Source organism: Mastigoproctus giganteus, chromosome 11 (genome assembly GCF_048544385.1).
Source record: "Mastigoproctus giganteus isolate SK-2022 chromosome 11, ASM4854438v1, whole genome shotgun sequence".
Lineage (NCBI taxonomy): Eukaryota > Metazoa > Arthropoda > Arachnida > Uropygi > Thelyphonidae > Mastigoproctus > Mastigoproctus giganteus.
In genome coordinates, this window is record NC_143585.1 from 138,254,813 (window position 1) to 138,278,982 (window position 24,170).

At 35.1% G+C, this 24,170-nt stretch overlaps 1 protein-coding gene across 1 annotated transcript in view; it reads left to right on the top strand.

Moving 5' to 3' along the window:
* Idh (isocitrate dehydrogenase [NADP] cytoplasmic) overlaps window positions 1-24,170 on the top strand; it is a 100,375-nt gene that overhangs the window by 71,880 nt on the left and 4,325 nt on the right. Inside the window, exons 7-9 of the mRNA XM_090385106.1 lie at window positions 5,825-5,892; window positions 12,325-12,393; window positions 18,550-18,701. Of these exons, the coding sequence (XP_090241232.1) occupies window positions 5,825-5,892; window positions 12,325-12,393; window positions 18,550-18,701 (289 nt within the window). The remainder of the gene's footprint in view (window positions 1-5,824; window positions 5,893-12,324; window positions 12,394-18,549; window positions 18,702-24,170) is intronic.

The window sequence follows — 24,170 nt, forward strand, 5'->3', positions numbered from 1 at the left end:
GAAATTCTTTTAGTAATGAACCCAGTACACTCCTTACATCATTTGCAAAGAAAAAATTGCCATCTGCTGTTGACTCTTTTTTTCTTGGACCCAGATCGGGGGTGCATCATTTGGCAGGTCAAGAGATACTTGATCCCTGTCAAGTTCCCAGGACCAGCACTCGTTTCTTCAGTTTGTTACTAGAAATTCTTTTAGTAATGAACCCAGTACACTCCTTACATCATTTACAAAGAAAAGAATTGCCAGATGAGCTATGTTTGTCTACTAGACCAGCCTTAGAATTCATGCCACATAGATGTCCCTGGACTTTGTAGCAACCATAATTTAAGTAAAATTTTAACTTTACAATATATTACAAAATTTAAATCACTAAAGAAGTTAAATTTAAGCTACTGAATGAAAGTGACAATTCCTGCCAAAATATCGATAGTAAAGGCTATCTGAATGTTAAGCTATAGCTTTCCAAATAACCTAACTTATTTAACTATATATTAAAATAAAATAAAAAAAAAACTCACAATTATTTCAAAAACAAACCTGCGATGAAGAGCCTTGAAAATACACTATAGCATTGATCCCAGAATCCAATTCTTGCCTTTGGAAAGCCAGTAACGGCTCCTATAGTTCCAAGTAACTATTGTCTATATAGCCAACTAGCTGGTTGTGAAAATCTGAAAAGAATGCAAATGCTAGTTTTATATGGTATTTATAAGAAAATAACCTTATTTCCAGGATGCAGTATGGCCTCTGAAGGAATGAGTTTACACTGGACTAATTTAATTTGGCTGGAACATCTACCTTAGGTGTGTTCCTGAAAAATAAGCATCTGGTGTCACTTTTCTTTGATATGGAATTTACTTTTTTTACATTACTGCTGTTACTGTCTCAAAAGTCATACTAAAATGGAAAGATTTCAACTGATGCATGGCACTGAAGTAAAAAAACACTTCGAAGAATGTGTAATTAGACTGGTGAAACAGAAATAATGAGCACTTTTCAAATTGAAAAAGACAACAAGTGAATACTAATGGGTAGTGCTGATATATGTTCAAATCCAGTGAAAAAGAATTTCTTTAGTGCAACCTTCTGGTGAAAGCAAATCCTTTACATGTTATCCTCATTCATGCAAATTTTTAAAATTTGCTATGTACGTTATGTGCAAATTTATTTTACCTATTGTTTTCAAATGGAAGAACATTTGAAAATTGATTATCATAGCAGATTAAACCAGAAAGATGATTCTGTTCTTTTGTGCAGTGAGGAAGTATGTACTTTGTGGCTGCATGCAACAGTCTGTCAGTTTCAGTGTGAAAACCTACCAAATGCTATTATGAAGAAAGAAATGATGTACAGTAGTGCTTGGTTGGGGAACAGACAAGTGCCCAAGGACACTTGGAATTGTTAAAATGCTCTTGTATTCATCCAGGTTAGAAAAACAAAGTTCAGACTTTGTCTTTCTGATGAAGCATTTCCAAATGCTGCCAACAATGAATTTCAGGCAGTAGGGCCATTGTTATGAGCAAAACTTTGCAAGTTTTTAACTGATTCAAGAAATATATAGTTGATTTCTAATAACTATCCACACAGAAATATTTTAGGTAAGCTAATTTTTAATTTTTCTGCAGTGGTAGAATTGTTTACTGATACAGTATAAAATGTATATTTTGCCAGGATTTAAAAAAAAAAAAACCTGCTTACTGGTGCCTGACAGTTTGATTAAATTCAAAAGTCAACTGTGTGGGGAAGGAAGCATATGTAATTTGTATTTTCTTATCTACTTTTTTTTTTTGCTAGTGCAGCAAAAGCCTGTGGCTTCCTTGCACTGTATGGCGAATACTATCTCCACTTTTTTGAAAGTGAAAATTTGCATTATCATTCTCATTACCCCTCCCCCTTACTCTCCATTGGATACAAGAAAAACATGCATCCAATAAACAGAAATAGCAGCCTTGTAGGGATTTATCTAGTGCTCTTGATGCTACACATATTCAGCAATGGCCAAACTAAAATCTGTTTCCCTAGTCTTTTTGATCTAGCTGCCATCACATTCCAGGTGTAGGGAATTTAATTGGGAAAGTGGGGGGTATATATTTTTTTTATGTATTCGGGCCAGCTTTTGTGACATTCCCATATAGAATGGACACTTCCTTTGTCTGGTACCCTAATTAATCATTATTTCATATTTATCTGTGATTGAGTCTGGAAAACCACATGCATGTGCCCTATCCAGTTAAATCCCCTACACCTGAAATGTGATGTGAGCTACATCAGCAAAGCTAAAAGACATCTTGAGGATTGGCTGGGCAGTATTGTATACGAAAAGGACCAGCAATGCATATGACCTAGGTTTGTTGTAATAGTATTCAATGAAAAGTAAGAAGAGAGGAGAATGAACAAGTCAATGGAATGCATTAATCACTTGACAGTAGTGAGCAAACAGCCACTCCCACACATCACTTTGTGCTATATAAGCACAATGCCAGACAAAGATAGTATCCAGTTGTTGAGACTTTCCAAACTATTGTATCACAGCCTTTTTAAGTTTTGGATATAAGGTGATTGTGTCTCTAAAATTTAAGTATGATTTTATTTCTCAGGCAACCTGAAAGAAAAATATTCTGTGATCATATACAGCAAAGCTTAGTAAGCACAGAGATGGTTCAACTTATGTCAGCTGTTCTGAAACTTTCTGACCCCATACCTCCCTTGAAGTAAAACATCTATAATTGTGCAATTTCTTATTTTTAATATGTTAATGCATGAAATAATAATCGGGATATTATTTTATTCTTAAAAAACATTAATGTGATGTTTTTGCTTGCTTTTTATTGCATAATTCATCAAACCTAGGCATCATTTCAAAATGGCGACACACATTTAATTTTGATCTGTACTTGGATTTCATGACTGCACCATTCAAACAATGGGCAAAAATACCTGAACCAATCGCTCATAGTAACCAGATCACGAGAATGTGATGACGGACGTCAGAAATAGCCAAAATATTTTCTATAATTATTTACATTAATAATATAGTAGTAGATATCTAATAGAAAAAAAATAATAATTAATACTTGCCATGGAAATTTTACATAAGCTATTACATCATCCATGGTGCCCCTGGTAAATTATATTGCTGCACAGTTTGAGAACTGCTGTTATAAGTAATTAAAGAACTATACATTATTTGCTGGGAACATTCTGCAGTGGACAGCGTTGATCATAAGGAGGATGTGGCAGATGAAGGATAACTAGCCTGGTCTAACAAATTTTGATTTCAGTTGCATAATGCAAATGACATAACTGCAACATGGATTAAAAGAAGACTTGTAACACTTTGTGGAGATTCTGCTAGCCGAAGAAAACATGACCCATCATGGGATTCATTTAGAATATGGCCATGCTGTTTGGCCCACTTCATTAGACACATGGGGACCTGCTTAACAATATCTAGTTTGTATTGTTGAATGTACTCACAGGTGCACTACTTCTTATCATGAAGAAATAAATGCACAAGGCATAATATTGCAGAGTTATACTTCATAATTGGATTGGCATGATTGCAACACCAGGGTACCTACTGCCCACCAAGCCTTGAAATAGTGCCGTCTGAGTAGTGGTATCTGCCGAGAATAAGTAACAGTAGTCATAAAGCGTTACTTATTCGAGGTAGTGCAATATCATGGTAACTCGTTGTGAAGGTAGTCATAATATGAGATGCAATTAAATCAATGCCATTCATACTGCTATTGTAGTTTGCTATTATGAACAAAGAATGGTGTATTTTCACTGAAAGTTCTATAGTGACTTCTTATGATTTCAGCTCATGTCTGGAAAAATCAATGCTGCTGAGCATGTGCACTTTATTCTTTCAACTGATCTTCATTTAGCAAAGTTAGTAGGGAAAACAAACTACTACTTTACAATGTAAGTAGTAGTATATGTCTTGAGCCAGCTCCTTTGACATAGCATTCAGCTTTTTTTTTAATTGCTGGTTAATATTAAAATACAAAAGTGTTGATGCTTGGCAAAGCATATCATATTGTTATTGCCCCTGTTCCACAAATGGGAGTTATAGTGAATCTTTTACCACTACTTTTATTTTCATTGGCAAATCTGGCATTCCTTATCTTTATCATCTTGGTGAGAGTTTTAAAAGTTCTATAAAAGCTACTGAGTGAATTTTTTTATGCTTCTTGCAATTTATAAATGAATTTCCATTCTCCAGTTCAGTTTCACCAAAAGAGTATCTTCACATTAGGCTAAAATATAGGTGATCCCAAGCTATCAATCATGATTAGTGAAAGCCAACATCAGAAATCTCACAACCAGTCATGTAATATTTCTTGCACTTTTTTCTTATTTAAAAAATAAAGTTATATCTAAATTACATTAGGTAAAAGAGAAGAGGTAAATAAAATTTATTTATAATTTGCAGTTTACCATACTGGCAGTTGTACTGACCATGAGAAAATGGTGGGGATATGCTTCATGTTATTTTATCTGAGTACAGTTCCCTGAAACCCTTTTTTTAGGAATGAAGACACAGGGATACTTTAAAAAGGTGCATTTTTTAAATAAAATAATAAGATACTGAACAAATTGGAGGCAAATTACTGCTATGGATAAAGGGATGGTTGAGTGCCTGCCTGGCGACCTAAAGGTTGTGGGTTCAAATCCTGCCTCAGAGTAGAAAATGCAAAAACCTTGGGAGGTGCACTATGGCTACAGAAGCTGATGTGCTGACAACTAACAAAAAAAAAAAGCAGAGTGGAGTTCCTCATGGTTCAGTGTTGTTTTCTGTATTTATAAATGATATATCAAGCTTAATGTCCAAGTTTGCAGACGATATGAAGGTTGGCAAGGACACTAATGACAATGTGCAACAGGATCTAGAAAAGTTGAGCAGATGAAGTTTAACATTGACAAATGTAAAGTACTACATATGGGAAGCAGTAACCCCAGAGTGACATATCAATTCTGTGGTACTACACTGACAGTGGTAGAGAACGAAAAGGACCTGGGAGTAATTGTGCAGGCAGATATGAAGTTTTCTGAGCAGTGCAGATGGTCTGCAAGAGTAGCTCATAATGTCTTGTCAATGATATACAGGAATTTTTCTAGCAGGGATAAGGAGGTGATTATTCCCTTGTATAAGGCAATGGTCAGGCCACACGTTGAGTACTGTATACAGGTCTGGAGTCCTCATTTCACGAAGGATGTAGAGCTGCTGGAATGAGTACAGAGAAGGGCAACAAGATTAATTAGTGAATGGAATAAAGGGTTGCTCTTACGAAGAAAGGCTTAAGTTTTGCAAATTACAGTGTCTGGAGACTAGGCACCGGCGAGGTGTATAAAGCCTTGAATCGTTTGAGTATGCTCAATGCTCAATGCAATGGGATTCTTCCTCTTGCTCAGAATAATCACCTGAGAGGGCATAAATTCAGATGTAAGATAAATGTGTGGAAGTTTGCCTTTAGCCAGCGAGTAGTTGGTTGGTGGAACAGACTTCCATCCTTTGTTGTGGAAGTTGATATCCTAAATAAATTTAAGGCTGAGCTGGACAGGTATTTGGAATGAATGGAGGGGTTTTTTTTTTTGGCTGATGCTGCATAAGCTTGCATCATATGCCTCTACTAATGCTAATGACCAAGTATCGAACTCTTGCTGTGAATTGTAAGGGGTGTAAAAAAAAAAAAAATTTGCTGAGTAGTTCTTAGAACAATTTATATTTTTTGCACATTTGAGCTGTAATTAGCTATAGCCAGACTGTGCAGGTTATTTTCTGTTTCTCATATGTATGTTATTCTGGTTTTTTTTTCAGTCTATAACAGATTTTGCACACAGCTCATTTCAGTATGCTTTGCAGGCAGACTATCCTCTTTATCTCAGGTAACCTTTGATTTTTCAACATTATTTATTTAAAATATTTTTGAGTGGAATTCAGTTTATTAAATTTGAATTATATAGAAATCAGATATCTGCTGACTAACATGTGGGTATGATTTTATAGTTTCATTTAATGAAATTGCTGTATATTAAACAAGGAAACCTATCATATGTATATGCCCCAAATAATGGGCTAGAGAAAGTTCCAACAGGGGTGATCATTTGCACCAGGTAAGCTGGGAAGTATTTGAGCCCATGCAATGTTCATCTAGTGTTCCCTTATGCATTTTGATCAAGGAGGACACAAGGTGCTGTCCAGTGGAATAGATGTCACACAACATGGAGATGGCATGACCCATGCATTGGACACTAGCATAATTCAAGTGCTGTGTGCCAATAGCCTACTTAATTGGTCTGAGGATCATGTTTCCAATTGCACTATGCTGTATGAATGGGTTGCATCATTTCTGTTTACAATGACCATTAAAGCAAGTAGTTGTCCTAGTCAGGAGACCATTCTGGCAGTTACAAGTTCTATACAACTCATCATGCTATAATATGCCATATCACTAGCATTACTGTTGCGTCTGAGGATTTGTTGGATATTTTGTGTGTAAAGCTCCTAAATGTACGTAATCTTACTGCCCATTATTATTAGCTACATGGTGCAAGGAAGCCTGAGGCTTATGCTGCACCAGCCAAAAAAAAAAAATTTCCGAGTTACCCTGAGTGAGAGAGAATAGAAGGGAATCGCCAAGAAGAGAAGATTGATGATATCCGGCTCAGGACCCTGGGGGTCATACTGTAAAGCAATTGTGTGCAAAGAAAGAAAGATGATAGTGTTTAAAAAATATGGAAAGTACAAAGTTTCAGACATTTGCAAATTTGAAAGAAAATTGGAATAATCTGATGAGCTGATACAGATTTTCTTCAGGAGAGAGATAAAAGGGAAAAAAAGCAACTGAACTTAAATCAGTCCAGACAATTTATAGCTTTCATAGAACCTATCCTTTACTGTTATATGAATAAGCATGTGCTGTAGCACACATTTCTACTACTGATATATTTACAGCAACAGGTTATGACTTAATTTTTCGTTGTACCTAGTGATGCAGTTTCAAGTTCTTGTACATATGTACTGAGTATACATGTCTAGAAAAACAAGACAGTGGTGTGTTGGAGGAAAAATACTACCATATTTGTCAGCTTATAAATACCTTAAAAAATCACCCTGCATCTTAGAAGCCAAAAGTGGCAATACAACAGCCTGTGCATGCTCAAAACAGAAAAATTGGCAAGCGACAAAATATAGTTAACATTGTGATTATGGTCAGTGCACTGGTCAGTAATTACTAGGCTGTTGTTGGAGTAACATGTGAATTCAAGTTATACATTTAAGCCCTAATCAATGGCAGGTACATCAAGAAGGCAAAATTGTACTATTGGATTCATGTACTTGTACAACCAATGGGATGGATGAAGAATGTATCAAGGATTGGTTTGTAAAAGTTTGGTCCAAGCGCCCTGGTGGACTACTGCGTAAAAATGCACTACTAGTATGGGATCAATTTAGAGCACATAGGACTGAAAACATCAAACAAACTGGCCAAAATGATGAACACAGAATTTGCGGTAATTCTGGGTGGCTTAACTTCCCAGTTACAGCCATTCAACAATAACATGCAGGTGCAATGGATGATACAATGCCTGCAGAAAGGATGAAATGTCCAATAATAACATCAGTAATTACTAGCATTAGCTTAGTTGGTACAAGTGTGTGAATGGGTGCTGAAGTCATGGCGTGATGTTAAGACTGAAATTGTGGTATAAGTAATGCAATGGATAGCACTGAAGATCATTTTTTGTATGAGAGTGACAGTGATACTAATGAAGAGGATGATGGTGATCAAGTCAGTAATGAAATTGAGTAATAATCCTATACCTTTCTTTATTGGCTTTTAAAGTTGGTTGAAGCCATTTTTTTCATTTTCACATCGACATGTTGGGTACTTTAAAGATACCTGAAAGGCTTGCCATTCTTTTATTTCTCAAAGATACCATTTATACCTTAAATTGCATGCAATACAAGAATTATTTTTTGGCATCTGAAATGAAAAACAGTCTTTGAATCTGAAGATGTTGCCATTACTTTGTTATTAATACCTGGCTTGAATGTGATGATTTTCTCAAACCACATTAGGAAAAACTAATTTTTTTCTGATGAAGTGAAAAATTCTGTGGACTTTATATAATTGTAAGCATTTTTAGAAACATAAATTTTGCACATCAGAACATATTTAGGTTTCACAGTTACGAGTAGCAAATATTCAGGCATGCAAGCAAGACAAAGTTCTACAGCTCTCTACATTCCATTTTCAAAGAGTGTTACAATGTTATTTGATTTTGTTTAAAATCACATTACAGGGAAACGGGATAGCTAAAAACAATGGTGCAATAAAAGGTGTGTGGTTATGATAAAATTAAGAATGCCCTCCTTGACATTGCTACTCCAAAAAATGAGAAGCCTTGTAAAAGCTGAAGCAAAATCCATAGGGAAGGATAAAATGCCCTTACAGTTTACAAAGTTGTTATGGTCAGTGTGTGTTTAAAACATTCTAGAAGAAGTAGTATTAACAGGTTGAGCTTACCATACTATCATTGTTGTTATAAAGAAGGTTAAGTTAGTTAAATATGTAAGCATTGTGTTTTTAAAAGAAGTTAGGTTACTAGATGTTGAGATATATAGCTATGTTGTGGTAGTCAGTAAGTTGGCATGCATAATTTATCTTAGCATAGAGAGTGCTTGTTAATAGGAAGGATGTGAGAATAGTGTTAGGTGGATTGATATTAACAGTTTGAGAGCCATAAGAAGTTGAAATACTGCATGAAACTTGAAGCGAGGGAGAGGATTACAAAGCCTGCCAAGGACCTCCAGCAATTATATGGACTGTGTTAAAGTTTCAAAAATGCAAACAAGCACACATTTACTTTCATTATACTCTAATTTTAGGAATACAAGGTGTGTATGAAAGTTTTAGGACCACATTCATAAAAATTGAAATTTTCAAAATACATCTCGTTGTGTGGAACCTAGTTTAACTACCTCACCAGTGATTTGGATCTCTGAAATATTTTGGTTCAAGATTTGTGGAACTGGAGTTTTTGTTCTTGGTGAATTTTCTCCAACTCATGTAAAGCACCAGGATTCATCATCATTTATGATTTTTTTAAAAAAAGTCTGACTCACTATCTGCCCTCAATATGTGTGGTATGAAGTAAGAGCGCATAATATCCTTGCTGATATGAAGCTGGTCTGCTGAACTTTTTCAATGGTTGACCACTCCACACATTGTCCTGAACATTATAAATAGGCAGCTAGAATTGTTCATGGAGTTTGATCGGTGATATGTAGGGACAGAGCTGGTTATCCCATTTTACAAAACAATAATTAGGCCACATCAGGAATACTGCAAAAAGGTTTGGAATCCTAATTTTAGGAAGAATGGCAATCTGTAAATTGCACAATGACGTGATTGAGAAAGAGTAAAGATGCCATCATTACTCTTTCTCAGATGAACCCCATCCTTTTAAGCTTAAAAGGATGGATGTGTGGAAATTTGCCTTTAAAGATTTGAACAAATTACTCCGGCCAACAAAATTTGCAGATTCTAAAGGAAATTGATCCACTGAAAGATATACTGTAATTGTAATGAATGACTAGTGTCATACAATACTACTGTACTTCCTTAAAAATGAAGGTTGTTCATTTTATAATTATTAGTTTAACTTGTGCTCTGGGGAAAAATAATGGAATCACTGGTTAAAGAAGCATTGCAAGATCATCTAGACAAGCCTACAGTAATAGTTTAGACACAGCATGGGTTTGTTAAAGGAAGGTCTTGTCTCACCAATTTGATTGGATACTATGATGTGGTCACAAAGGAACTGAATGCCAAAAATAATTTTGATATCGTATACTTGGATTTCGGGAAAGCTTTTGATACTGTTGCAGAAAGAGAATCTCCCACTCAACCATTAAGAGATGGTTGAGTGGGAGATGACAGAGAGTGGTAATCAATGGACACTGCTCTTTGTGGAGTTTGGCATTGGGCCCATTGTATATTTATCAGTGATATTGATGATACAAAGATCAATATGCGGAAAGGTTGGTAGAGTTGTTAACGACAGTATGCTACTCTAACTGGATCTAGATAAGTTGGGCTGAGAAGTGGAAACTGAAGTTTAACATTGACAAATGCAAAGTATTGCGTATGGGTAGCAATAACCGAAGAGAAACATACTAACTGTGTGGTACTGCACTCGGAAGTGGAAAAGACCTGGGGTAATTGGAACAGACTTCCATCTTTTGTTGTGAAAATTGATAGCCTAAATAAATTTAAGGCTGAGCTGGACAGGCATTTGGAATGAATGGAGGGATTTTTTTTTTGGCTGATTCTGCATAAGCCTCTACTAATGCAACGTATAATATGAAGAGAGGTACGAAAGTGATGCCTCATATATTTTTTTTCTACAACTATGCCTTTTACATCAATTAATCCTCAATAAACACTTATTTTTCTACACACTTCTTCCATCGCTAAGTCATACGCTGTATTCCACTCCTGTAAAAGTCCTTACTCTTGCTCTAGAAGACTGCGAACACTGTGCTTGAGCTGGTTATTGTCTGCGAAATGGGTTCCATGGAGTGCATACTTCAGTGGGCTGAAGAGGTGATAGTCAGAAAGTGCAAGATCTGGGCTATGATAGGGGTGAGGGAGAACAGTGCACCCCAGTTTTGCAATGGCCTGCAGCATGCACAGACTGGTGTGAGGTCTCGGAGAAGAACCTCATTAAGCTTTTTGTCCAGTCGAACTCTAGAGATGTGGGATTTCAATGTTTCCACATATTGATCTGAGTTGATTGTGGTGCCATGCACCAAGAAGTCCACAAGAAAGACCCCATGACTTTTGATGGTGCCACTTCTTCCTTGATATGTATATCTGTAACATCCACCATTTTGAAAGCAAAAAATTAGGAGGCATTACTTTTGTACCGGTCCTCATACACTTCCATTGTCCATATTACTTTCCCTCTTAAGAAGCAGCAGTAACCTCCCACATTGAGGAATAAATTGAATTTTCAAAGACATCTGCAGTCCATATTTTTATAACATTACAGTATAGTTGACACTGGAGATTCATAATTATCTTCTTTCTTCCAAGAAATCCATGCACAACTGCTAACTTTCTTTATTCAAGTTTTATATGCAAAGGTGGAAGAACTTTTTTTTTTTTTCTGGTTCAGTTGTTGGAACTTAATTTTGAAGCATCAATAAATAGATGCCATTCATTCAAAAGGCCACTAATGTTTTCAATGTGCTGTAATTTTAGTCCCTGCTTTAAGTAACTTCCACTGTTGTAAACAAGGAGTTCAGCTTGCTCTTTAGATAATTAACAAATCATGAACTAAGTCATTAAACTCTTCTTGCCTAATTAAGTATGGCTCATAATTTTGTAGTTGGTAATCCAGCAAAATCTGCAACACAAAGAATTCTCTTTATATTAATCATGCTTATTTTGGGGATTTACAGGTCATATTTTTTTTCTTTTGACCTATGTGATATTTTTGTCATGTAGATGTGCAGTTCTTACTACACCACAAGAACAGCATAGATTTTGAGTTTTTGTTAGCAGAAATTTCCCAGATGATTTCACTTCCTTTGCTTCTGCTTAAACAATAATTATAAACTCTGCTAAGCAGAACACAGAAGGAACAGTATGCATATTCACTTACAGCTGTCTTTCCATTACTGTAAGAGAATTGGAGGACAGACAAACAAACAAGGTTAAACATTAATTCTCTCCTTCCTTATTTACTTCCCTGTATGGTAGTAAGATATAGAAACTGATATGAAATTTATGCATAAAAATTAACTACAGTGATATGTTACTGGAGATAAAAATCATGTTGGCCAATTTTTTTTTTGCATGTATAACTTTTCCTTCTTTCATCATTTTACCAATAGTAGTCCAATTCTGGCACATCCATCCAGTGTTAACAGACTTATTGATGTGTATGGTTTTTTACAAGAACATTATTACAGAAATAATTGCACCTGACCAATTAAAACTAGTTAATAGCATTAATTTCCACATGTATAATAAGAACTGAACATCTGTTTGTTGCAGGCTTGTAAATGATATAAAATTTATATCATGTCTTAATAATGAGTAATAGGAGTATTTTTATTTAAAGGCCCTGAAAATTATTTTGTCTGGGGTTTTTGTAAAACTTCATAGTCTTAGACATTGCTAGTTTCCTGCAAAATAGAAAAGTTGAAATATTTTGTTTTTTCTTAAATTAAATAAACTTTACAGTAGTAGGGTTGCTATATAACTGAAACCAAACCACCAAATGGGAATTTTTCTTTTTCAGTACGAAGAATACAATCTTAAAGAAATATGATGGAAGATTCAAGGATATTTTTCAAGAAATATATGAAAAGTGAGTGTTTCTTTCTCACTAAAATTTTAATATACATCTTTCAGAGTAAGATATATTTCTTATTTTTCACTGTGATTATGTAACAATCTTTAAATCATTGGGGATGATCAGAATGGGAGGCCCCTCCCACTTATCTCAACATGCTGTAATTTTTACAATAGCCTCTCACTGGGAACCAAATCAAAAGCTTAGTATATAGTATTGAAATTGTATCCAGGCTGTGATCTTATTCTTATCAAGATGTTTCCATCTCCACAATCTCAGTAGCATTTGTAATGGTATGGTTCACTCATTTGCTGAATTCTTTAATATTACAGACATCCCATCCACCTTTGGTGTTTGAGAAGCACAAAGAGCTGAACTTGTCTATGGATGTAAATAATGACTGAAAGATAGTACTAGTGGTTGGTTAAAACAAATGTTGCTCATACTTTGTGACAGCACTGAGTTTATAGATGCTTCCATAAGAAACACTATTTCTGCAGCGAAGGGCAGACCTGTTTGATTGGATTTTTCAAATGAAAATACATTAACAAGATTTAAAATTGTACAAGCAGAATCAGTGGGATTATTAATAATTTAGTACCTTTAGTGAAAACTTTGAACATTTCTATGACTCATACTGTATGCAAAATTTTTTATATATAAGGTTTACCTGATCAAATATTTATGAAAGTGTTATTCCAAATCACCTCAGCATATACAAAAGCTCTTCTAACTATATTGCCTTGCATAGTGACACAACTGAACTTTACCTCTTCCATAGAAGCTAATGTTGACACGAAGTATCAGAAATAATATTTTTGCATTGGAGGAAAAAAAAAAAAAAAAAAACTTATGTAGACTCTTCATGAATTTACATGATTTTTTATGGTGGAGAAATTCTATCAGTTTCTAATATAGTGTATAGAAAAACAAGAGGTGGCTCAGTGTCAATCACTAGGCCTTCTTTTTCATAGTGTTTGTGAGGCAGGTGAAGAAAATTGAGTGACCTTGAGCCACCTCTTGTTTTTCCCTATTTGAGTTGTCCAGCTGGAGAAAACTTTGGTTGTATGCATTGCTGTTTCTGGAAAATATTAATCACACATTTTTTGAGCTGTTCTGAAGCAATGTCAAATTGGTCATGCTAAGATATGAAGTTTAGTGAATAATAGTAACATTAAAAGGTATAAAATAGCTGATATGGCAGTCTGTTTTATCGTGAAATAGTTGTAAACAAGTGGCCAGGCCATCTGTTTGATAATAGTGCAATGTCAGGTTTTGTACTGTGAGAATTAAGACCACTGCATTAGTTTAAATCCTGCTTGTACCAAAAACAGGACATGTTAATCCTTTTTGCATGGATTCTTAAAGACAAATGCAATCATTGGCATGATTGCAAGATTTGACAATCTCTTAAAAAGTAACACCTCTGGTTATTACATAAGAACTTGGGCTGGGTGGAAAGACCTAGAAAGGAAATTCAGTAGCATGCTGGCACATTTAAACTTTCTTTAAAAAAAAAAAGCTTATAATGCAGTTTCCAATAGATAAATTTCCCTATTATTCAGATACACACAAAAGGAAGATTTTGTAACCATGCAAATTTCAAAAAATAAATCTGTGCATAGGGTTTCATAAACTTTTGAAACCTGGGCTAATAGATTTGTGATTATAAAAGAAAAGTTCTTGTTTAGTGGAGTTTAGGATGAATGCAATTGCATTTAGCAGTCACGGGCTTGAACCACACTCCATTCAAAGAGTGGGTGCTACATTAGGCCTTATGTGAAATACATATCAAAGAAATTTTTGAAAACTGAGGTGAAGGTTTCAGACTGACTCCTGTGTTCCACAAGTTTATAAAGTGGTTGCCAGTAGATATTTTTTATATTCAAATTGTTACAAGATCAAATACACATCCAAGAAAGGTGCTATATAGCAATGTGGTGTTTTCTATTTGACACCAGTTTTTGTAATTTATAATGAAGCTGTCAATACATGAATTTTCTTGAAAAATTTTGTTAGTAGATCCAATACACACTAAAGAAAGAAGATATGAGCATGCAAATGTGGAAACAGATCTAAAATTGTAAGCCACTGTACCAATCCTAGTCAGCTCCCAAATGCCCACTCATGTAATCCCTTTAACAACAGATTCCATATATATACTTAAAAAAAGTCCAGGATGGTGTTCATTATATTGGCAAAAAAAAAAATCACACTACAGTCCTTGCTTTTCCAAAGAACAGTAAAGATTTATATGATATCTTAAATTATCATATAGTGAGAAAGAACCTGCAGCCAGAACGACCAAGTCTATAATGGAGTAAATACAGCTGATACTGCCCAGCATCTCCTAAAACATGCAAACTGTGAGGAACTATCATTATAAGGGCTTGAGCCATAAGAAACTTGAATTGCACTTGTATCCAGAGCTAAAGTTAGATGAACAGGTAACAAAAAAAAAAAAAATAAATAAAGTATTTTTTGAAACACTTGTTTTGGGCACCAGTTTGACTCAGATGGTTAGACCCCCATTCATCAAAGCAGGTTATGCAAAGCTTTAGTAGCAAATGTTAAATCAGTGGTACAAAGGCTGTATGCAGAATCCCTAGTGGTCAGGCGCGCGGGTGCATAAGTACACGTGCCTTGAGTGACCGGGGTTCTAGCCCGTGACTGCGGTGCTGTTTCTTGTAAACTCCTCTGACCGTTTGGTTGTCCGGGAGTATAAACAGAAAATTTATTTATTTATCAAAGCTTAAGTGACATAACCTATTATTATATTGTGCAGCAAAATAGATAGAGAGCATCACCAACCAATAATGGAACAACAAGCATACCAGTTCTGTCCCAAACCTCTGGCTCCCCCATTTTCATGTTGCTTATACAGCTCAGTTTTTATATTACAACAGTATATACATGGATTGCTCCTGGCTAGAATAACAATTGAACAATATTCAGAACACACCATTTCACTACAACTAATATTAGGTAATAAACCAGGTATAGCTGGCTTTTCTGTAGTACAGAATGCAACAAAAGCTTGTTACACTATAGCTATCACAGCTGGTCACCTGTAAAAAAAAAAATTTAAACCATGTACTCCTGGAACCTTAACCTCTTTTAGCATCAGTAGTTTTTCTGATAGGTGATAATTATATCATAATATTACAGTAGTCTGCATCACTTCTTATAACTGAAAGCAAAACTGAGCCAAAATACCTGTAACTCCTGCTGATTGTCCGTTTTGTATTCACATTTGAGAACCTCTTTTCACCATCAGTTTCTCATAGAGCATTTTATATCCAGCCTAAAGGATCCTTCAACCTGTTTTTGATGCTATCTTCTAATGGTTCCTGTACTGTTATGTATTCTATACTTTTCAGACAGAGTAAATAAAGTCACCCATAATTTGCCCTTGTTTTTTTTTTTAACAATAATATATCCTGGTAGTTAGTTGATGTAGCATTGAGCCACAGCCTCTCAACCTGGTACATTGCCAATAATGTTGAGAAATCCTAATTATTAATTTTATTTATTCTTTCCCATTCCTTCAGAAGCACAATGTTTTGATTTATTAATTTAAAAATTGCTAATATTGATCACTTGCTAATAAAAGAGCTATAATTGCTGTGAAGTGTATTTTTGCAGTCATTTTCAAACCAATCTGTATGATGTGACTAACATCAGGTAAAATCTAGAAGATGGTATTTCAAAGTAAACAGTTTATATCACAATGTTATTACTTGGTAATTTAAGGGCAAGTTGCTGCTATGGATAAAGGATACTGCTCTTTCTGGTGTCCCCCAGGGGCCTGTGTTGGGTCCATTGTTGTCATTTATCAGGGATAAGAGGTGATTATCCCCTTGTATAAGGCAATGGTCAGGCTACACCTTGAGTACTGCATACAGGTCTCAAGACCTCATTTTAAGAATGATGTAGAGCAATGAGATTAGTGAGTGGAGCGAAGGGTTGCTGAAATTGGAGCATTGTTCAGTCATCAAGTTTCTCACCAAAGAAGGAAAGGAAAGGGTAGTGGCACCAGATGAAATTTTGGCCAAAATGGTTTGAGCAAGCTCAATGCTGATGGGATTCTTCCTCTTGCTCAGATTCCACACCTGAGAGGGCATAAATTTGCCTTTAGCCAGCGGATGGTTGATTGTTGGAACAAACTTCCATCTGTTGTTGTGGAAGGTGACAGCTTAAATAAATTCTAGGCTTGAGCCTATATAAGCCTCTATTAATTTAAGTAATATTTACATTATAAAATGTTTATTTAAAAGAAAGTTCTGTGGCAAGGAGAAATCCAGATCAAAGTTTTCTAAACACATATCTTTTCATATTAAATTCATTGTATGAGGGGCAGTCAATGAATTATCTAAGTTACTTCCCATAGCTATTTTTCTTTGATTCATGATGTTCCTACATATCTCAACTTGAATCCCACTATGTTTTTAGGTTGTGCTGCTGTAACAGAAAAAAAAAAAAAAAACAACTGTGTCAAATTATGGATTTGCTGAAATTGGAGCATTGTTCAGTCATCAAGTTTCTCACCAAAGAAGGAAAGTGGCACCAGATGAAATTTTGGCCAAAAAAATTCAATTGGGGTAGAGAGTCCATTGAAGATGATCTGCATACAGGAAGGCCTGTGACAGTGACCATTCCAGAAATGTGCCATATCTGAGAGAATAGTTATAACCATCCTCTATAAACATTTGGGGATGACTAAGGTCAGTGCAAGGTGGGTCCTCAGATTTCTGACCCCTGTGCAGAAGCAATTCAGAGCTTTATGGAAGGGATCCTGAAACTTTCACCTCCTGAATTGTTACGGGTGAGGAAACATGTTCCTCACTGTGAGAAACTGATTTTACTGAACTTACCAATCCACTTTATAGTCCAGAGTTAGCCTCCAGTGACTATTTCCTATTTAAACCTATTCAGTAAATGAATTTATATATTGTACCATTTCTGGAACTTTGAAGTGGATGCAGATGATTTAAGTGTTTTATTTCACCATAGTCAGTGCTGCTTGTCTTATCTTTCAATAACTGTCAAAAAAAAAAAAAATCACTTGATAATTAATGTGCAGTGGATTTCAACTTTTACATTTTTCTGGTATTGGAAATATAAATAGAGCCAATTTTCTATATGCAGAAATTTATATTGGCACACTTTTTTTTCCCTCACACATTTGGAAAAAAGAAATGCATGACTGGTGATTTCATCAGTACTGATATTATAAATAAATAGACCAAAATACTGTCTAATTGCAAAACTTTTTATTGAATTAAAATCGTCTAGCTTGCTAGAAATAGCAATGATTTCAGTTAAAAAGATTTGTCTCTCTCAGGTGATTGCATATCTAAAACTTTTAATTTGAAAAAAAAGCTACTGACAGAATTTTGTAGGTTATTACTCCATATGGAAACGGGTACAATGTTTGGGAAGTGAAATTCCCAGGGAGTCACATTTATTTATAATTAAAATACAAACATTTCCTTTAATTGAACAGGTCATTGTTGGTCTCAAAGTGTGGATAGTAGAAATGCATTTTGAAGAGAATTATTCACATTGAAAGCTCCTTCAGTAAAAGGTGGAAGGTTAATAATTTTGTTCACTGAAAATATTGCAACAAAAGCATGGTTGTCATCTAAAAACTTACCATGCTATTCTGATCAACTCAAACAAGTAATGGATCAGTTTTTGTGATATCATTGCATGTTCAGTCCAGTTAAACATATCTGGTTTCAGGGGAAATCAGCAGAAACATAGAAAGACCTTACTGATGCCTTAACATTTCATGAATACTAGAAAATTTTCCTGAAAACCATAATGCTTGCATATTGATATTGTCAGGCAGATATAAAGAGAGGATCATAAACGTACAGACAGTGTTTTAAGAACTTTGGGGTGTCATGAAACATTATGGAAATCGCTCCAGTGTTCCTGGAGGAACTAGAAAAGCAATTATAATTGCTTAATTTTTCCTGTATTTCCCCATAGGGCTGGTGTTAGCATTGCATGTACAAAATATTTTTATGTTGGGAAAATTTTAGTTGCATTACCAAAGGATTTTCTTTTTTCCACACTGTCAAAAGAAGAAAATCTTTTTTTTTAATATAAGAATCCTAGTTGTTTTAATTGTTGATTAAATGATTTTGTGTGTTTTCTCTACAGGGAATACAAACCCAAGTTTGAACAAAAGGGAATTTGGTATGAACATCGTTTAATTGATGATATGGTAGCCCAGGCTCTAAAATCAGAAGGGGGATTTGTGTGGGCATGCAAAAATTATGATGGTGATGTTCAGTCAGATTCTGTAGCACAAGGTAAATAATTTTATGAAAATATCTCTGTATTTAATTACTTGTTTATCTGTCCTTTGATTTGTTGATAGAGGCCCCATAGGACTGTGAAATTATTTAAAGGTCACTGTTATTATGCAGATACTTGGGCTAAAAGAGTGAATAAAAGATTCAGGACTATTACTGCTGCTAAATATCCATGAGTTGATGTTCACCCAGTGACAAAGGCCTGCATTCAAACCTTATCTTGGTGAGAGGAATTTTTATTGGATTTTGTCATCCTAATAAAGATGTAGTAGACAAAAGTACAGGTTGGTTTTTCTAGGCACAGGCAAAAACCTATAGCATGTTTCCTGCAAATCACGAGGGCAAACTCTCCATCTCTGCCGGGCTGAAACCTGGACCTTTTTTAATGGATGCCAAGTGAATAAGCCACAACTAGAATATTCTTCCCTTGGAAGTTTTATTAAACCTCAGCCATCCTGTTATGATGGGACACTCTTGGCTGCAGAATTTTAGTCAATTGTCTATGTAACAAAGCTTTGATTGGTGCAGAAAATGATTCTCCACCTACTAAGACCACTTATTTATTTCTGTGCAGAAGTAAATCTATTCCCGGAGACCAATGTTGCTCAGCTCTGCCACCTCTCTCTCTATTATATTATTGCATGAAAAACACTCACTTTCTTCTTCTCTCTTGGTGCCTCCGTAGCCCACACTTCGAGCCCGTGACCACCGCGGCCTTAGTTGCTAATGCTCCATATAACAAAAACTCACTTTCTAGCAGTTGGATGGCATACAACTGCTCATCTGGATTTATCCCCAGACCCTATCTAACAATTTTTTTTTTTCATTTTAGTCCTACAGAAATCATACTCGAAGATTAATTTATCCTATGTATTTTTTTTTTAATGGTAAAGCTTCTCCAGAAGTTGGGTATATTAAGGCAAAGAAACAAGCACAATAACTTTAGTAATGATAATCCTAGTGTTCATTTGTGAATACTGATGTTAAAAACACTTTTGTTTACGATTTAGATTTGACAGTCTTATCACTCCAGTATACAAAGGTGATTCAGGCGTAAAGTAAGTTGGAGTTCTGTCCTGTGAAAAATTAAGGGTATATTATAGAATGATATGAACAGAAATTGTGTGTTTTAGAGCAATTTTACTAGTGGCTACCGGCATAAAGAAGTATTCATATGTCTGTATGAGAACTTCAAACGATTAGAAGATTGCTATTTAATCTGGATGTTTTGTTTTAACTTTGTTATCTACACCCAAAGTAATGAACATGAACTGGCTATGAAAACAAGTTAGCTGATGTATGTGCTGTTACATTTCTTAATTAATTGAATTTTTGGCTAAATAGAGGGAAAACAAACTGGTCCATGCCAAAGTCTGTATTAGCAAACCATTTGCTTTCCTCTTCTCTGATTAAGGAAAACTGTATAATATTTATTACTCTTCACAAGTGATATTGCATTAAAATTATGTATAGTAGACCCTCGCTAATCCAGATTAGTGAAGTGAAAGATAGACCAAAAAAAAAAAAACTGAAATTTATCGGTAGTGCTGATGAAAATCAATACATTTATCCATTGATAGAAGACTCAGAAGTTGTACAGTGTTTCAATTGGCTGGGACACTCCAAAATAAAAAAATATAGATATATATCTACTGGAAATCATAAAATTCAAGTAATAAACAGATGTTTTACAAGTCGTGATTGGGAGATGAATGTACCCTATTATCCTGCAACCTGTCTTCACATCCTCAGCTCAAAAAAAGTTTAGTTTTTTTTAGTGCATCGCACCCCAAAAAAGATGTGCATCTATTAAATTTTGTGGGCACATCTGATAGCGTTACTATTAGAAAAACAGTTGAAACATTCTACATAAGAGGACCTCGACAAGACAATGGTGTTGTGGTTTAGCCAACAGTTATATAAAAAAGTATGCAAATGAAGTGATGACATAAGCAGTAACACCTGTCCCATCTGCCTTCCAAAGTACAGTACAGGTGTCCTCTGCTTAATGCTGCATTTCCATAAGGTAACATAGGATATTTCCTAATCAATAATAAAGGGTAGTGAAAAGATGCACAAATGTATATAATTATGTGGTAACTACTTACATATCAAACTTAAAATTCCAATTAAAATCATGAATTTAATTATGAAATGTGTCGATTTTGGCCCTCTTCCTGGTAAACTAAAAGGCGTTTTAATTTTAAATCCCCCTGCAGCGTTTACCACTTCAGGCATTCATTTCCAAAAAAGTCCTGCTTCATCTATGTTAAAAACTTGTTGAGAAGTATAACACATGTGTTAATTTTAAAAGTTCTTTTTTGTAAGTTGCGGCTTCTCCCTGGATTTTAAATCGGTCCACATTTTTTTTTTTTTAGGTGACTTTTCTTCAGTTCATCATATAGGCTAATCTCTCTCTTTTTAACTTAACTGAATTCTGCATGGATATTATCTTCAATAAAATTAGTTAATCTCTCCATTTCAATCCTTAATAGCCGGCCTAGCACACTGCTCCTAAAAACCAAATAACAAACAAACCTAGTTGCTTGCAGTAGAACAGCTGTCTTTCCCACTGTTAAACTTGCCAGTCCTAACTTGTTGACTGGAATTGATTCGCTTCAAAACGTCTAATTTAATTTTCAGTCTTTTCTTACATTTGTACTGCATCCAGATGTTGCTTTTCATTCCTCTCCGCCATTATTAACTCTTCGAAAATGTAAATGCATTAATTACGATACAATGTTTGAATAAACTGTTTGTTATGCACAATGTCTAATACTGTACTGAGTAGTGACTAGACTTTGGATAAATGCGTATAAATAAATTTTCTGTTTATACTCCTGCACAACAACTAAGTCAGTAGAGTTTACAATAAATTGTCAATACAAATATTTATCGTATTTAGTAGTCACGGGCTTGAATCCCGGTCCACTCAAGGAACGCGTGCTATGCAATCTCGCTCCTGACCACTGGGCTACGTCAGGCCTAAAACGGTCAGAGAAGTTTACAAGATACAACACCGTATTCAGCAGTCACGGGCTTGAACTCTGGTCACTCAAGGCACGTGTACTTGTGCACCCGCGCGCCTATTACAAGCAATATACTTGAGCATTTTTAAAATGTTGATCTCGGAACTACGTAACTGTACTGCAATTAAATTAGTGTGCAAAATGTTTTAATGCTGTTGTGCTATTCATTTTCAAGCTATCAACTCCATAAAATGAAACCTGTAAAAGAGCGTTATAGCGAGGGCCTGCTGTACTCAACTGTGAACTGAAGTTTTCCTATTTTGATCCAGATTAGTGAGGGTTTACTGTATACAGTAGGCCCTCAATTTAAAACCTTTTTTTTATTTGTGAATAATGTGCTGTTTTTGAAATTGCCACAGCATTGTTAATAAAAGAACCTATGGTGAATCTTTAGGTGCAGATGAACAAGTTCAGGCTTTCAGAAATTATCTAAATGACTGCCTCATTTTATCACATCATTTATAATGCTGATGAGACTGGGCTTCCTGAAAATACCTAGGCTTACAAGCACCCTTGGTTGTAAGCTAAAAAGGAGTAAATTTCAGTTTTATTTTGTGCAAATGCTAAGGCAAAAAAAAAAAACAATTACCAGTGATATTCCCACTCAAAAAATGCTTGGTTCCTTGACCATTTTATTCCTTCTCATGAAATAAAGGCTGTTTTACTGCTAGATACTGCACCTAATGCTGAGAGAATTAAATGTGTTTTTTCTGCCTCCTAACAGTACTTCACTGATACAAGAATCACCAGGACACTGCTATCTTCAGCTTTGCAGCTGCGTAGAAAGATAACTACCTTGGCCGACGTAGAACCTGAAATGGACTTTTGAGGGCCAGCAACAAAAATGCTGAAGGTGATCCGGATATTAAATTTTTTCTGAGGTAAAGAACAAGAGGACGATGATGAAGAATCAGTTGTGCCTCATCCTAAATTGTCTGTTATAAGACAACATATGGATTACATCATACTGAATCATCAAACCTTGATGTGCTTCCTTATTATGAACATTTTAGAAAATTTCAATCTACAGTAATAAGGAAGCAGAACCAAGGTGTGAGGCAACTGAAGCTTGATGATTTCTTCGAAACCACTTGATCAACTGGACCTGTTTCACCAGAACCGAAAATTGTGATTCTTTTCCCCTATAAAATGGATTTAAATGAAAAAAAAACTGTTGGAAACACTCTATTAGTTACATTGTATAGTTTGGTTTCTGTTGTTTGTAAATTTATTTTTAACAGATGTTTTAGTGGCACGTATAATAATGTTTTTTAAATTACATTCGATTTAACGAACACCCCTTTCCCCCAATTAGTCTGTAAAAAAAAAAATATATTTAAATTGCTGGATTTGTCTAAGTTTGAAATATAAAATTTCATGAAAATCCATCAGCTAGATGTAAAGTTGTTATTTGCAGACAATAGATGCCTAAGCGTGTGAACATGCTTAAAAAGTATCACTTAAGATTTATAAATAAAACAATGTAGTAACAGCAGCCATTACTAATTACTGCAAGCTTAGGGTTGCATATTACACAATTTTCTAGCAATGACCGACAAACTGAACTAAAATAAAAGCGTTAAAATACACAGTTTTCGCGATGAAGAGCTTAGTCGGTGAATGGTGTAATCCCGTATATATTGTTGGTTACAACAGCTAAAGTCAGCTGATCATGCATGATGAATGTTGGCGATCATCACACTGCATTCCGTGATACTATGAGTGTTGCTTAACTGAATAATGCTTGGTGACCGCGGAGCTTTCAAAGAGCCACCTCATGTTCAGAAATCTGATCTTTCATCCTAGTTAAGCCTTATTAAAAAATCACATGCTGGTATCTTAAATTGAGTTTGGGTAATTTTCTCTCCATCACATAATATAGCCGTGGTGGCAGATACTGACCCACTTTTTTTTAATTATAACAGAGAGAAAAGATAATCGAAAATATTAAACAATTATAAATATGTAATGTCAGATTTATAAAAAAAAAAATAACAAAAATCCAAGTGGAATGTGGATGTTGCATGTCGGCAAACAGTGTTCTATTGTATTAAACTACGCGTGTGGGTGACTCATTACATTGTGACATAAACTTGGCGCGATTTGTCATTGCATTGAAGAACGGAGATGTATCGGGCTAGTACAAAGTTGCCAGCTCACACTCTCGCAGTATTGACATGCGTCAATAATAAATTGATAACTTAATTTTTCTCATCTACATAACCAATGTAAGTGGGCCTATGTTTATAAAAGTTCATCTAAAATTATTGCATCCTACATATATATTTTTGCAGGTGTAGCCCTGAACTATGTCAGTGGTTAAAAAAAAATGAAAACTAACGGTACAAGCTCCAGACCATATCAAACAACTCTGTGTTATTTGTAACGAAAAAGTCACCTCTCGTACATTCAATGTAAAAAGACATTTTGAAAAGTT